Consider the following 15,402-nt stretch of genomic DNA (forward strand, 5'->3'; position numbering starts at 1 on the left):
TCTGATAGTGTATCATGTAGTTCATTATAAAAATGATAATTTTGTATTAAATTTATTTATGTTCAGCACTATGGTTTGCGATAATATAATGAATGTTATTGATAATGGTAATTTTGTACTCTTGGGTATTTGTGATAATTTTTAAAACTTGTGAGTATAAGTCATGTTTCATGTTTTTCCAAACCAAACTTCACCCAAAACAAATGTCCAAACATATTTTCATCTTCAAACCAAACTTCACCCAAATCAGATTTTTTCAGAATAAATTTAGGAAGTTATGGCCAAATGCTAGCTTAGTAGTTATAATAGGAGTAATTAACTTCTATCTACCAAGAATCTTTCCATCTCCCAAATTAGGAAAGAAACTCTAGCGTGACTTTACAAATTTAATGTCATAGTAAAAATGCAACTTCTTGCATGTCAAAACACTATTTTCTGCATAGTATAAGGGTTTAACTTTTATTTACTTAATATCTACAGTACCATATCAAGTTAATTAAAGAATATTTTTATAAATAATCAGTAGAAAACCTTAAAAAAATATGACAAGTATATATATAACTTCTACAATATGTCATATTGCGTTAATTCTCTAAAAATTACTTCACACTAATTAACATTCATGGTATAATTAGCTCAGCTTCCATGTAGCGGCTGCTGCTTCACGGGGTGTCTTCAAAGAAAAAATGGAGGTAATTAGTAGCAACATTTTCTTTCATTATCTAAAGCAATAGAGTGTGAGAGTGAAAAGAAGAGAAGGAAAAAGTGACAATATTTCCTGTTGATGTACGTCCCCTCCATCTTGTCATGTAATAATGGTCTGGTACAGGTGTTCTACATTGCTACATCCATTGCAGTCTTGGACATATACATATATTTCACACTTTACGTCTTTTCTTATCTGAAAAAATGGATAGAACTGCTCATCCTTTTGATTTTCTATTTTTCTACTACTATTCTTTTAACGTCTCCCTAAATGCTTTTAATTAATGGTTCGACAATTAAATTAACCTATCAACGTCTTTAAATACGGAGTATTAACTTTTCCAGCTAAGAATACGGTCATTTCTGCTCATAAGATACAAGGTCATTTAAATAGGAGTGGCTACTAATCAATGTGTACACATTATTGTTTTTATTTTAAATACCATTAACTACACATTTCCATGATTTGTACATTATTGTTTTGTGTCCGAGAAGTGATGTGACTATGCTTCATCTGAGCCAAGAGTGTGTAAGAAAGGTAGAGATAAGGCTACGTATACATTATTGTTTGATTACGCCGGGTTGGTTGATGTTATAAACATTTCAAGCTGTGCTTTCCACCATTTTCTAACTAAGAATCTGGGTTATTTAAAGAAATCAAACAGACACTATATGTACTAATCCATATAGATAATAAAATTTAGTTAATCCCTAAGCCAAGAGAAAGATTTTAACTACATACTTATTACTCCACTATCAAGAAGATAGTTGTTAATGAGGAAGGATTATGATAAGATAATCAAAATCCTGAGGTTGTGGAGGATGTTTACACCTATATCTAGACTTTCATGAACCAGGAAAAGTATAGATGCGACAGTATAAAACAGAAGAAAAAAACAGTCTGAGAAGAACAAAAGAGCCCTTCAATTCAGATCAGAGAGTAACAGGCAACAGGTCAGAAATTATGCAAAACGAAGGAAAACTATTCAATTTATCTGTTGCACACAGTAACCACATAAGTAGATATTGACAATGAGAACAGAAAAACACCTTGATGCATCTTGTTTTAAATGCTCTTAACAAAAACTTTCCTATTTACTTTATGGCACATTAATTTAAACTTAATGCGCCTGCCAATATGCATTTAATCAGACCTGAACCAATCAAAAACAGCATTTCATTTCTTACATGCAAGCTAGTCACATCTCTTATATACACAAAGTTCCATTCAAGATATAACGGACATAACGTAGTAGCAACTGATAACATTGCTCTTTCCACATAGTTTAACTAGAGTAGTTTACACCGGCAGTATAAAAAAAATTCACTGATCACATAAAAGTAACTTCTAATTAAGGGTAGTATAGATTAATAACTACTACGCACACAACATGATAAATAATGTAACAACAAGTAAGTTTACACTGATGTTTGACAATGTCGATTGACCAAAGGAATAAATTAAGTCACAACATTCTCATAGAGCAGGCAATACACTACACGTTTACGGAGAAGATAATGGAGCTAAATTCGAAATTCAGCTAGGAATTTGAGCTTTCAAATCCATTAAATTATTTTCACCTGTTCAGATAAGTATTTCACAATTGGAAAATAAGTAGCCGTTAAGACATAAATTTTTCTTCTTTTTCTCCAAAAAATATTTTCAAATCATTGTTTGGTTATCAAATTGGACTGAATTTAGGGGAAGAAATTTGAAGATGAGTTTCAAGGTTGACAAAATAACTTTTACCACTTGAAAATCACCTTTAGAAGTAAAAATTCAGTCTCTTTACACAAATTGCAACATTTTTTTAAGTGAGATGCACTAAACATAATTTCAAATTTCAAACGTTATTTTTCGACTTAACTCTAAACACTACTTGCAAAATTTACAATTTTTATGACCGAAGGCCTGCTAAAACTCAAACACAGTTTGTTCTCGGAATTCGAATCCCGTTTTGAGACCCTTGAAACAAGTCATTTGAAATTGCTATAGACCATACTTCATCCTAAATTCATGTATCTCCACCAAAAATAGACTTTTAGTCAAACTCAAACGAGCATATAGGGGGAAAAGAATAGCTTACAATTTGAAAAGAAAATAAAACAAGAAGCCAATATTTCAGCATAAAAGGAGCGCCTTTATTGGACATTTCTAAGACAACTGATGGAATCAATTCAACTATGCATTGAAATTAGAACTCAAAACTAAACATCATCCCCTCAATTCCCTCCTTTTCTTTCATGTGCTCCTTTTTTTCCCTAGAATTTTCAAACCTTAACGGCTACTACTAACATAACAGTATCCCATTACAGAGTAAAAGTCAAAATGTCAAATTTTCGGTGTGTAGAAAAATATTGAAGCTCATGTCATCAAGATCTTGGAGGTGGAAAGAATTGCGTACCAGCCATAAAAGTATTGAGGGGAGCTGGATATAAAGAAGGGTCGAGATAAGGTGAGGCTTCCGGTGCTGCAGCTGCACCGCCACCACTCGCAGAAGTCGTGGCTGCTGACGTGGCGGTGCCCACAGCACCAATAAGGTTATGCTGGTGACTAGCACTTCCACCGCCGGACGAGCTTTCACCAGCAGCCATGTACTGATTCTCAGGACCTTGATCGTATAAAATCCCTTTAAATACGTGTCCGCCAATGTTCACAGCCGTTTGATATGCGAATTGATCCTCCGCATCATCAACCGAACTCATCCGAACGCAGTGAAATACGGCATTTGAACTTACTTTGGCTGGAAAATTCCCCACCTCCAACCCTAAGAACATTAAAAAAACACTAAGTTAAGCATGGCTCAACGAGTAAGCAGTAAGTTGAAGAATAAATAGAGAAGAATTTGCGTAGATGGAGGGAAAAAAAGCAGGCAAGTGTAGTGCTTACACAGATATCAAAAACACATAGAAGAAAGAGAGAAGAGAGAGAGAGAGTAGCGCCTTTCTTTGTCAGGATTACCGAAAAACAGTGATGAGAAGAAAGAGAGAAAAAGCAAAAGCTGTGGACTTGACTATTTTACCACAATGGAAACTCGTTTCTTTTAATCTTCACATCGTTCTCATGAATTACTTTGTAAAAGATACTGTTAGGCAATATAATTTCTCGACACTGTGTATATATATATTTCTGTGTATACATTAAGGAAGGAACGACTAAAACTTTACCAGAAGTACTAGAAGGCAATATACGAGTGCAAACAAGAGAGGAAGCACTTGGATCCTCTCTTTGCCTTTTGGGTATATTATCTCTGTGCAGCTGCAGCGTTTGCTGTTGCTGCTGCTGCTGCTGTTGTTCTTCTTGCTGCTGCTGTAAAGTAGTAAGTTGTTGTTGCCGTTCTCTCCTTTTTGCCGCTGGAACCCAAGTGCTTTTCACATGGGTTTGGCATTGAAAGCCTCGGCTCTTGCAACAAGTCCTACATCTCATGTGTTCACAATCTTTCTTCGCTTGGTTACCACAATCTTGGCAGCTAATTCCACCTCCCCCACTTCTCATCATGACCAATCCACCCGATCCTCCTGAAGAAGGGTCATGATCGGGCCGAGTCGCAGTCACAGTAAAGCCACTGCGGGTCGGCCCGTCACCTAATCCAACAGCGGCGGTGGGATAAAGATCTTGAAGCGGATTAATTGGGTGCCGAATCTGGGGCTGGGAATTACTAGTTTGCCATAGCTCAAAGCCTCTGTATGTAGGTAACTCTTGATCATTTCTGTACAAGAACCAACTGTCTGGACTAATTTCAGTGGGAGGATTATTAGTGCTTTGTTGGTGCTGCTGCTGGTCTTGGGCTTGGCTGCTACTTGCAGCTCCTCCACCTAGTGAAAAGAACCCAGCCATTTTGTTGCCACCTTTAAGACTTTTCCAAAATTCAATTGTGACTGACAATCCATAGCAGATCACGAACACTGGCTTTGATTATGACCCAAGAATGATATGGGTACCTCCCCTTCACTTTTTCTTGATTTGTGAGTATAATAATAAAAGAAAAGAATAAAACAAAGTCTTTTTTTTTTCTCACTCTTGATTCTCTGCTAAAACAAAATAAAAAAGGAAAATACAGTTCTTGTCTGTACTATATAAGCGCGTGACAGCGAAAGAGTTAAAGTGAGAGAGGAAGAGAGCATTTGGTAGCTAGATAAAAGTTGCAGCTTTTGTTAAATTTTCTTGGGACAGACAAAGGTAAGGAAGACTTTTAGAGATAGAGATTAATCGAAGAGAGGGAAGTCGAAGTCCTTTGATTTGCTTTTAGGCTTCTATTTTGTGGCTTGTGTTGTGGAGCATTAAAGAGGCAGTAGACTTACAACTCTGCAACGCCGCCATGGCCAAAAAAGCAGCAAACGTCTCTCTCTCCTCTCTGTTCTTTTTGTTCTGCAAACACACACACACACACACACTAATTTAAGTCTTTACATACAGACCCTCCCATTCCATTCTTTGTCTCTCTCTCTCTCTAAAACTAAACTATAACTCAGACTTAAACGATCGATAGTTGTAAAGTGATGCGCTTTTACTAGTGCTCTCTCTCACTGTTCTCTCTACCAAATTACCAGTGTTCCTCTGAATCGAATGGTTCTAAGAAAATAACATTCCAATCTGTCGGCTGTTATGTGAACACGTGTCAAGCGCTCAGCAGTTGCTTCCCTCGTCCTTCGTACCGGAAACCTGCTGCTTTATGTCTCTATCCATTTTAATTGTGTGTAATGAATGGACGGGAATACAATTGTTTATCTTCTCGCTCCCTTATTTTTTGTTTCCTAATTACCATGCATCAAATTGTGCATAAGCTCTCTCCGGAAAAAGTTCTCCATCGTCAAAAATAAATAAATAAGTAAATAAAATAGGTATTTTAACATAAGAATGTGAAAATTGAAAAAATTGATTTTTGAAATTAAGATGAAAAAATGTACTTAAATTGAATAATATTTGAACATACATTTTATTTGAAAAATATTGCCGTAATTTTGTGTGGAGAAAACATTGTTCATTTCGAAAAAATGATAAAATCACCTTTTCAAACTTTGCAACTCATCTTTTTCAAAAATTAAAAATTATTTCACGGTATAATCAAATACTAATATTTTGAACATCTTTTTCGGAAAACTAAGCTAGCGTTTGGACATAGATTTAATTGAAATTTGAAAAAAAAAGTTTTTGAAGTTGTGTTGAAAAATAATTTTTGAAAGTTGAAATTGTATTTGAACCTGCATTTTATTTAAAGAAAAGTTAAAATTTTGTGAGTGGAAGAAAGTTTTCACACAAAAACTACCGTAAACAAGTTTTTGGAAATTTAAAAAATATTTTCCCTAAAGATGATCATATTTCATAAACAAATAATATTTTAAAAAAAATTATGAAAAAATTAAGATAAAATCTATGGCCAAATGGGAGCTAACGGATTTCTATGGACATAACTATGAACTATAAAAATACATCAACAAGAAACAAGTATAATAAATTTAAAAGTTAAATTGTATTATCCGGCAAAAGTTCTCCCATAACATAACTAAGTAAAGAAAATTCCTTATTCCCTCAATTTTAATGTATGTTTTTTACATTACTTTCCAGTTTGTAACAAAAAATTTGTTTATTTTTATATCAAATAATATTTAATTCCAGTAGTCTTGTTTGACCCTTAATAATAATCTCTTATATAGCCGGCAATGGTTAGCTTAGATGGTTGGGTGAGTGTGTTTCCACATGAAAGATCCGGGATCGATTCCCTTCACCATCAGCCTCCTCAGTTAGAGTTCGTCACACCGGACTTGCTTAATACGATTTACAACTCTTATGTGGTTTGCGAGCTATTGCATAGTGATCAGATTACCTGGTGCGCACCCGAAACATAGCATCTGCGGATTTTGCTAAATACTTTTCCAAAAAAAAAAAAACTCTTATGAATATTACGTGACATATTTGATGGATCTCTTAGTTTCAAATCACAACATTTAAAAAATTATGTTTTATTCTTAAACTCCTCGCCTTTTCAAACGAAAACACATAAAATAAAATGGTTTGTCCACAACCTATAAAATTTTGAATGTTGCTGACCTTTGAAATATACTTTTCTTCAGAATTTAAATATTTTATAGAGGTTCTTTATTTCCTATAGAGAGCCTCTTTGGAAACCCACATTGTAGGTTGATTTGAGTGTAATTATACACTGTTATATTGTTTGTTTGGCAAGTAGCTTGTCACGACCTAAAATTCAATTAGTCGTGATGGCACCTAACCTCACCTACTAGATAAGTCAAATAACACAATCCAATACAATTAATATTTAACTGACTCTAATACACTCTCCATGGACTAGTAGTACAAATCATGAGCTTCTAAGATTCAGAATTTATAAAGTTTGTGTGAAATAAAAATATGTCATTTGTTTGAATTATAAATGAACAAATTAAAATTCTAAAGCTACCATGAACAAAAGGCATCAATAACTGGGACGCGGGTACATCTTCAGATTCAGCTATCGCTGTACGCAGCTACATCAGCATCCGAAATCTGCACGCAAGGTGCAGAAGTGTAGTATGAGTACAACCGACCTTAATAGTATAGAAATGTAGGCATACTTTCAAGTTCAACAGTTAAACTCAGTACAAGTAAAATAGCTCAATTCTAAATGATATGAGAAATATGACATCTCTATTTCTATATGCTAATGTACATATTGTATGTGATGCACTTCAGTGGAACCTCGTATACTCAAATCTCAAAATACTCAATCACTCAGTACTGTGTATGGCCAATCCAGCCCAGGAAAAATCCATCCTATATGTATATATATATATATATATATATATATATATATATATATATATATATATATATATATATATACATATCCCGGACAGTCAGTCACTCAATACTGTATAAGGCCAATCCAGCCCAGGGGAAGATCCATCTCCAAATATAAATGATTCGGACAAGATCCATGTCCAGCAAGATCCATCCCTCAATATAAATGATTCGGGCAAGATCCATGCCCAGGAAAGATCCATCCCTCAATATAAATGATTTGGGGAAGATCCATGCCTAGGGAAGATCTATCCCTCAATATAAATGCTTCGGACAAGATCCATGTCCAGGGAAGATCTATCACTCAATATAAATCATCTACGCTCACTGTGGGGGGTGCAGACTCCGAAGGGGCTCCTTCAGCCCAAGCGTGATATAAAGCCGATATGGCCTGCTGTAAGCGGGCAGCCCCGATCCATATAATAATAAAGCCGATATGACCTGCAGCAGGCGGGCAGCCCCGATCCATATAATAATAAAGCCGTATGGCCTACTGCAGGCGAGCAACCCCGATCCCATAAATATCGTCACTATGGATGAACATGACTGAGTATGAAATGTACATTTTAAAAATAATTAAATTCAACAGCAATACGACCCTATGGGTCCCAAAATTATCGGCACGTAGCCTAAACACGATCTTTAATACGAGTCTCATCTTAATTTCTCTAGCACGTAGAGGATATGAGGATAATAACATGATTCTTTAATTTTATAACTCCACAAAATTAATTCAAGTCACAATTTCTATGGTGCACGCCCACACGCCCGTCACCTAGCATGTGCGTCACCTCTAAACAATTTATATAACACAAAATTCGGGGATTCATACCCTCAGAACCAAGTTTAGAAATGTTACTTACCTCGAACAAGCTGAATCCGATGCCGAGCAAGCTAAATAATACTCCGAAAATTCCATTCCGCGCGTATCAACCTCCATACGCCTTCCTATCTCCTCAATTCAAGCCAAACGATCAGTATCTAGTCAAATAACGTGCAAATAAATCATAATTTACTCCAATGCTTACAAATTAATAATTTATAAAAAAATTCAACTCTGCTCGAAAAGTCGACAGTGGGGCCGACATATCGGAATTCGACGAAACTCACAAAATCTAACAACTCATTCAATTACGAGTTCAACCATACTAGTTTCATTTAAATCTGACTCTGAATCGGTATTCAAAACTCGAAAATTCATTTTGTGAAATTATAAAAATTTCTTACGATTTCTTCTTGAAAAATCAATAATCTAACGCCAAAAATGAAGATTAATTCATGAAATATAATCACAAGTGAGTCAAGAATGCTTACCCCAAGTTTTGTGGTGAAATTCCTCTCCAAAATCGCTAAATCCCGAGTTTCCTAACTAAAAATACGAAATAATGGCTCAAAGGTCTGAAATAGAGGACTTATAACACTGTCCCGACTTCTTTCTTCGCGTTCACGAGCCTCCTATCGCGTTCGCGATGAACAAAATTCTCAAAAGCCATTTCCAAACTCTTCTCAGACAGCCTCTAGTATAATGGTCATAACTTTTTGTACACAACTCCAAATAACAAATGGTTTGACTTTTTGGAAACTAGACATCAAGGGCTATAATTTACTTTGATGATCATATCCTAATTCCTTATAGATTTAGAGATATATGTGTCACGACCCAAAGTCTAACTAGTCGTGATGATACCTAACCTAACCCGCTAGGTAAGCCAACTTTCAATTATCCAATTCCAATAACAATTATTAAAGCAATTTAAGTGAATAAAAATCTTAATATCATACACCCCCCCAAGAACTGGTAGTACAAATCATGAGCTTCTAAGAATAGAGTATACAAAGCGAAAATAAAATAATTACATAGTCTGTTTGAATAATAAATAAACAGAGCTTTTATAAATCTAAGGCTACCATGAACAAGAGGCAGCCACAACAGGAATGCATGTACATATTCAAATCCCTCAACCATTGAGCACAGCAACAACAACAGCCAACATCTGCACGCAATGTGCAGAAGTGTAGTATCAGTACAACCGACCCCATGTACTGAGTAAGTAACAAACCTAGCCTTAGGTTGAAAGTAGTGACGAGCTTGTAACAAGGTCAGAGTCCAACTTCCATAACCAACAATAGTTCATAACAATATTAAACAAGTAATACCAGAAGTAACTCAAAGAATAAATGCTCAGCTAAATCATGACTTCTGAAAATAGTTCTGCCTTTCAAGTACATCAATGAAAACCCAAATTGTTTACCGAAATTATCAAAAATATGAATAAGTTTGAAAACAGTAATTCTTTCCAAAATCCTTTCAATAATAAATAAAATGTCTCATTTTCTTTCCAGATAACCAGTGTAAAACAAATGCATTATTATGCCCATCTGTCAACATGTGTGAGAAATCATGAATAATGCGATATCATACAACATGAGGAAAACACATCTCTATGCATGTATGTCATATGTGCATATCAATACAATGTATCTCAGAGATTGTACTCATGTACTCACACACTGTGAGTACTCAACTTCACTATCTCGCATTCTCTTTCACTATGCTCAGCACACTCAATCACTCAGCACTATACAATACCTGCTGCGGCGTGCAGCCCGAACCATGTCTATAGTCGACTGCGCTCACTGAGGGGTGTGTACAGACTCATAAGGGGCTTCTACAGCACAAGCGCTATAAGAATGGACAACTCACGTGCTACACGGATAACTCACGTGCTATAATATCATATCTGGATCAGCACGGACAACTCACGTGCTATAATAATATCTGGATCTGCACGACTAACTCACGTGCAATAGTATAATATATAGATCCGCACGGCCAACTCACGTGCAATAGTATAATATATATATATAAGGCCAACATGGCCTGCTGCGGCGTGCAGCCTGATCCCAAAAATATCTTCACAATCAGGCCCTCAGCCTCCCTCAGTCATAAATCTCTCTAGTCTCTCTCTCATGGGATCACAATGTCATGAGAATAGCCCAAAATGATGATATGATGTATCAATAAATAACAACAGAGACTGAGATATGGTATGCAATGAAATGAATATGACTGAGTATGAATTTTTAATTTAAAATAATTAATTCACAACAATATAACCTCTGTGGGTCCCAATAATACTGGCAGGTAGCCTCAATATGATTTTTAATATGCTTTTCAGCTCAATTTCTTTAACTCATAAAACCGCATGGAAAATGCCAAGATCATTTAACTACAAAATTTCACAGAAATAATTATGTCACAATTTCTATAGTGCACGCTCACACGCCCGTCACCTAGCGTGTGTGTCACCTCCCAACAATTCACGAAATACATATATTCAGGGTTCATACCCTCAACTTCAAGATTAGAAGAGTTACTTACCTCGAACAAGCCGAATCCAATGTCGAACAAGCTAAACAATGCTCCAGAAATCCCATTATGCGCATATCAACTCCCGAACGGCTTGAATCTACCACAATTAATTTGTTTCAGCTCACAAATATTATAGGAATTAATTCCATATCAAACTATTAATATTTTTCAAAAATCCGAAATTACACCCCAAAAATTATCTGTGGGGCCCACATCTCGGAATCCGATAAAACTCAAAAAATCCGAACCCCCATTCAACCACGAGTCCAACCATACCAAAATTACTCAAATCCGACCACAACTCGGCCTTCAAATCGTCAATTAAAGTCTATGAATTTTTCTACTATTTTCAACCCAAAACACTAATTTGTTGATAAAAACAATAATAGATTCGTGTAATTTAACCAAAACCGAGTTAGAATCACTTACCCCGTTATTTTCCTTGAAAAACTCCCGAAAATCGCCTCTTCCCGAGCTCAAATCCGTCAAAAACTAAAAATGGGACAAAGTCCCATTTTCAGAACTTAAACTCTTTGTCGAGACCTCTCTTCTTCGCGAACGCGACAGGTCCCTCGCGTTCGCGAAGCACAACTCGATTGCCCACAAATTTAACCCTTCGAGAACGCGATCGTGGCTTCGCGAACGCGAAGCTTTGCAAATCTTACCCTTCGCGAACGCGAACGAGAGCACAGCTTCGCGAACGCAAAGCTTTACCTGCTCAGACCTTCGCGAACGCATAGAACAAGAACCCGAGGTTCCCCAATAGCCTCACTCCTCTTCGCGAACGCGACACCTCTCACGCGTTCGCGATGCACACACAGAGCATACCTTCGTGTTCGCGTTCGCGTCCCCCACTTCGCGGATGCGAAGAACAAAACATCATACTCAGAAAACACTCTTCGCGAATGCGAAAGAGAAAATCAAAAAAATGCAGCAGTAGATATCAGCAATCTCACCAAGTCCAAAAATGATCTGTTAACCATCCAAAACTCACCCGAGCCCCTCGGGACCTCAACTAAATATACCAACAAGTCCTAAAATATCATACGGACTTAGTCGAACCCTCAAATCACCTCAAACAATGCTAAAACTATGAATTACACTTCAATTCAAGTCTAATTAACTTTGAACTTTCAAATTTTATATCTTGTGACGAAATACATCAAATCAATCTGGAATGACTTTAAATTTTGCACACAAGTCATAAATGACATAACGAAGCTATTCAAATTTCCAGAATCGGATTCCGACCTCGATATCAAAAGGTCAACCCCCCGGTCAAACTTCCCAAAAATTCATCTTTCGGCATTTCAAGCCTAATTCCACTATGGACCTCAAAATAATATTCCGGACACGCTCCTAAGTCCAAAATCACCGTACGGAGCTATTGGAATCCCACTTAAACATATGTTCGTCCTCGAACGTGCCACGAGTTGTTTCCAAGCCATAAAATCATTGTTCCATCTTACTACACACGTACTCGGGGGTGAACCCACGTCACCCTATTCCATATGAGCTTGACAACACAATACAACTGAAATCATTGAATTTAACTTTAGCCTATAAACCTTGGAATTTAATTTCCAACCTTTATAATTTCTTTCAAGACACGAATCTTACATTTACACCCTGTATGAGTTTGAACAAGTTGTATCAAGCCATAACCATAACCATAACCGCGGACATAATCACCTAACACATTACACAACTCGCATGCTCATAGCACCATTCCTGACCACAGTGACTACTCCACAACCAAACCAGATCAACAAGTCACGGAGCTCTCTCACCCCAACTAGAACCATAATCACTTTCTGAGCCGACTCTCAATATTATACTCCCGAATATACCGAAATCAAACCTGATACTACCCATTCTAGGTCCAATGACCTTATATTACTAAACACAATTGTTCCATAGACATGCCGCAGCAATATAACATTAGAGCCACAACTCGTGCTATCCGTGCACTAATACGCAGCAATTCAAATGTACCCAGTCATGGAAAATGACTCAAATGAGAGAACTGCCCCGCCAGATTAACAAGTATCGCCACAACGAAACACTGAAAATTCATCATACACCATAGAACCATCACCCGAGATTAACACAAGATTCATACCTTAACATAACTCCGCTGCAATGCGTGACCCCATCCAAACGATGGTCCATAATATATACCCCGAGCCACCCCGCTCAAAATCACTAACCAAAGAGAGGCAAATGACAAAAAAATGCCACACAAAACATGAAAGAACATAACCATTACGCAATCGATCATGCAATACCCAAATACACATTACGCTCAAATTCTGCTATAAAGCTCAAATAGAACCGCACCATCTGTGCACATATCCAATGAATCACAACTCCTCATAGCATAAAGGAGTAACTCACAGATCATTTCAGAACACGAATAAGTTCAACATTAACCACATGACACATCCCTCAACAATAGCAGTATGGAACCAACCATTCTCGCTCGGTGTAGAATGCATATCTTTATTGGGCCTACCAATGGACTCCCAAATCAACTCGGGTTACCCACAAATAGATAAAAATCCCTCCACAAATCCATAATGATTGAATCACAATACATTCTATCATCTGGCTAGCTCCGGCCACAACTTAACAGTCCACAACCATGAAACAATTTGCTCCTGAGAACTCCCAAATCTCCAAATCCATAGAACACGCGAATCACCATATTTGATTCTATCTCCACCGCCCGAATGCCTAACACCTCTCTCATACACAATCATCCCACGAGAAATACTTTAAAAGTTCTTCCGTGTCACTTGGCAAAATTTGAATATCGGCAGTCTATCAACCATGTGAGTACCACAATACTAATTAAACACCTGTAAGTCAAAATACAATGCGCCTTCTGAAATACACACCCTTCTCATACACCTAGTAGTAATCGTATTCATCTAGACATTTGGAACCGCCCATGTTGTCTAAGAATTCATGATCATTCTACCCAAACTTCGTTACCTTCCTTCAAGACTGAACTGCCACCTTGTACATGTAAATCTAACTTTCGCACAACACATAGCATCTATCTTGTGAAAAGCACAAGATCTCATTATCAACTCTGGTCACCAGGAAATTACATATCCAGTTAGTTAGAAACCTTTATCTTACTTCCTTCCGAGAGAAAATCACAATACACAACATGTTTCTCACACCAGTAGAAATATACGGTTCCAACCATGGTAGAAACCATCAAGAACACTTTGAAATCCATCTGCACATAACTAAGCAATTAGAACTAAATTCCTCTAACTCGACCAAACCACGTAGGTCACCAAACCCAAGAATATTATCACCAAAACATCTGTAGAGTCTCACCACATCATAATTACCCATATAAATACCACAACCGAAAAACCCACTCTGAAAATACCTTATTTGAGTCTAAGGCCATTTCATTCACCTTCCTGATACCAAAATATAAAATCCATAATGATATACAAAAATAACACAAGTCTCGACATCATCCAACTTAAATCTAAGATTTTAGCCGCAAACAAATCTGCCAAAAATTCTCAATTGTTACATATAAATCTCGAATCCATTAGAACTTTCTCAAGAATCACCCCGTATTTTCAAATCCACATTACACCGCCCAAATGGGCCAAAAGACACGTGCCACATTAGCACAATAGCTCTCAAAGAAGTAACTCTACTTTAGTACCACCTATCAAATTCATACTCCGTGCATACTACATCATTCATAAATAACAACTCACTCATCCCACGATTTTCATATACTCATAAGTGCAATATAACCCGTATCTAGGAATTTCCTTATTCGAGTCATCATCGATCTCAACTTTTTCAAGTCATAACTAACCCACCAGTATGCCTCAGCCCAAAACTAAACCTTTACATATAATCATGAAATTGAATTATCAATAGCAGGCTCCCCCACTTGGCTCAAAGCCATAGATTAAAATATTTCATAACTCACAATACCAATACTTTATTACTGTCATAATGTCACAGTCAGTTTAACGAAACTTCTTCTCAAACTCAGGCAACGCCAACCATAAAAATACCCCAAATCATCAGCTAAGCTCGCAATCATTCTCTTGACACTCAAGTCAACTTTCTCAGCCAGATTCAAATTCAAATCTCCACACATATGCCCCATTGGCAGAAAAGAAACTCTCCATTCACATAATAAGGAATACACCTACGTAGATTACTCCGCAGGGAATAACCCACATGTTTAACCTCAAATTGGTATCTTGATATACCCTTTCGCAGTCACAATTACTATGCAATCACTTAGTCTATCTGAGTCCAAACTCATTAACCAGACATGAGAATTTAATTTGTTCCAAAATTTAACAATCGTGAAAGATCCTTCAAAACATTCACACTCGAGACTGTACGTCACATCAAAACAAAAATCAAGCACCTAATGGCCTTCCTTTACATTTCAAGGAAACACTTCTCGTCACATTCAAATCGTCTTAACACATCTCGCAGTTATATCATACTCATCACAAAGTCA

General features: G+C 36.7%; 1 protein-coding gene across 2 annotated transcripts; it reads right to left on the bottom strand.

Annotated features, from left to right (window-relative positions):
• Positions 1–562: 562 nt before the first annotated feature.
• Positions 563–5,286, bottom strand: LOC107829641 (protein EXPRESSION OF TERPENOIDS 1-like). Of its 2 annotated transcripts, XM_016657096.2 has the most exons (3): positions 3,874–5,286; positions 3,111–3,473; positions 563–673 (listed from the first exon to the last, which is right to left on the bottom strand). In XM_016657096.2, the coding sequence occupies exons 1-3, from the start codon at positions 4,541–4,543 to the stop codon at positions 663–665; spliced, it is 1,044 nt and encodes a 347-aa protein (XP_016512582.1). In that variant the 5' UTR covers positions 4,544–5,286; the 3' UTR covers positions 563–662. The 2 variants fall into 2 exon arrangements, with proteins under 2 accessions (XP_016512582.1, XP_016512581.1); XM_016657095.2 differs by lacking the exon at positions 563–673 and having other exon boundaries at positions 2,831–3,473; positions 3,874–5,283.
• Positions 5,287–15,402: the final 10,116 nt, after the last annotated feature.

The sequence above is a fragment of the Nicotiana tabacum genome, chromosome 17 (assembly GCF_000715075.1).
Source record: "Nicotiana tabacum cultivar K326 chromosome 17, ASM71507v2, whole genome shotgun sequence".
NCBI lineage: Eukaryota > Viridiplantae > Streptophyta > Magnoliopsida > Solanales > Solanaceae > Nicotiana > Nicotiana tabacum.

Bases quoted from the DNA above. Each gene is read 5' to 3' on its own strand.
- LOC107829641 (XM_016657095.2), bottom strand. From the start codon at position 4,543: ATGGCTGGGTTCTTTTCACTAGGTGGAGGAGCTGCAAGTAGCAGCCAA. The intron at 3,474-3,873 runs GTAAAGTTTTAG...TAATGTTCTTAG, and splicing joins ATTGCCTTCTAGTACTTCTG to GGTTGGAGGTGGGGAATTTT.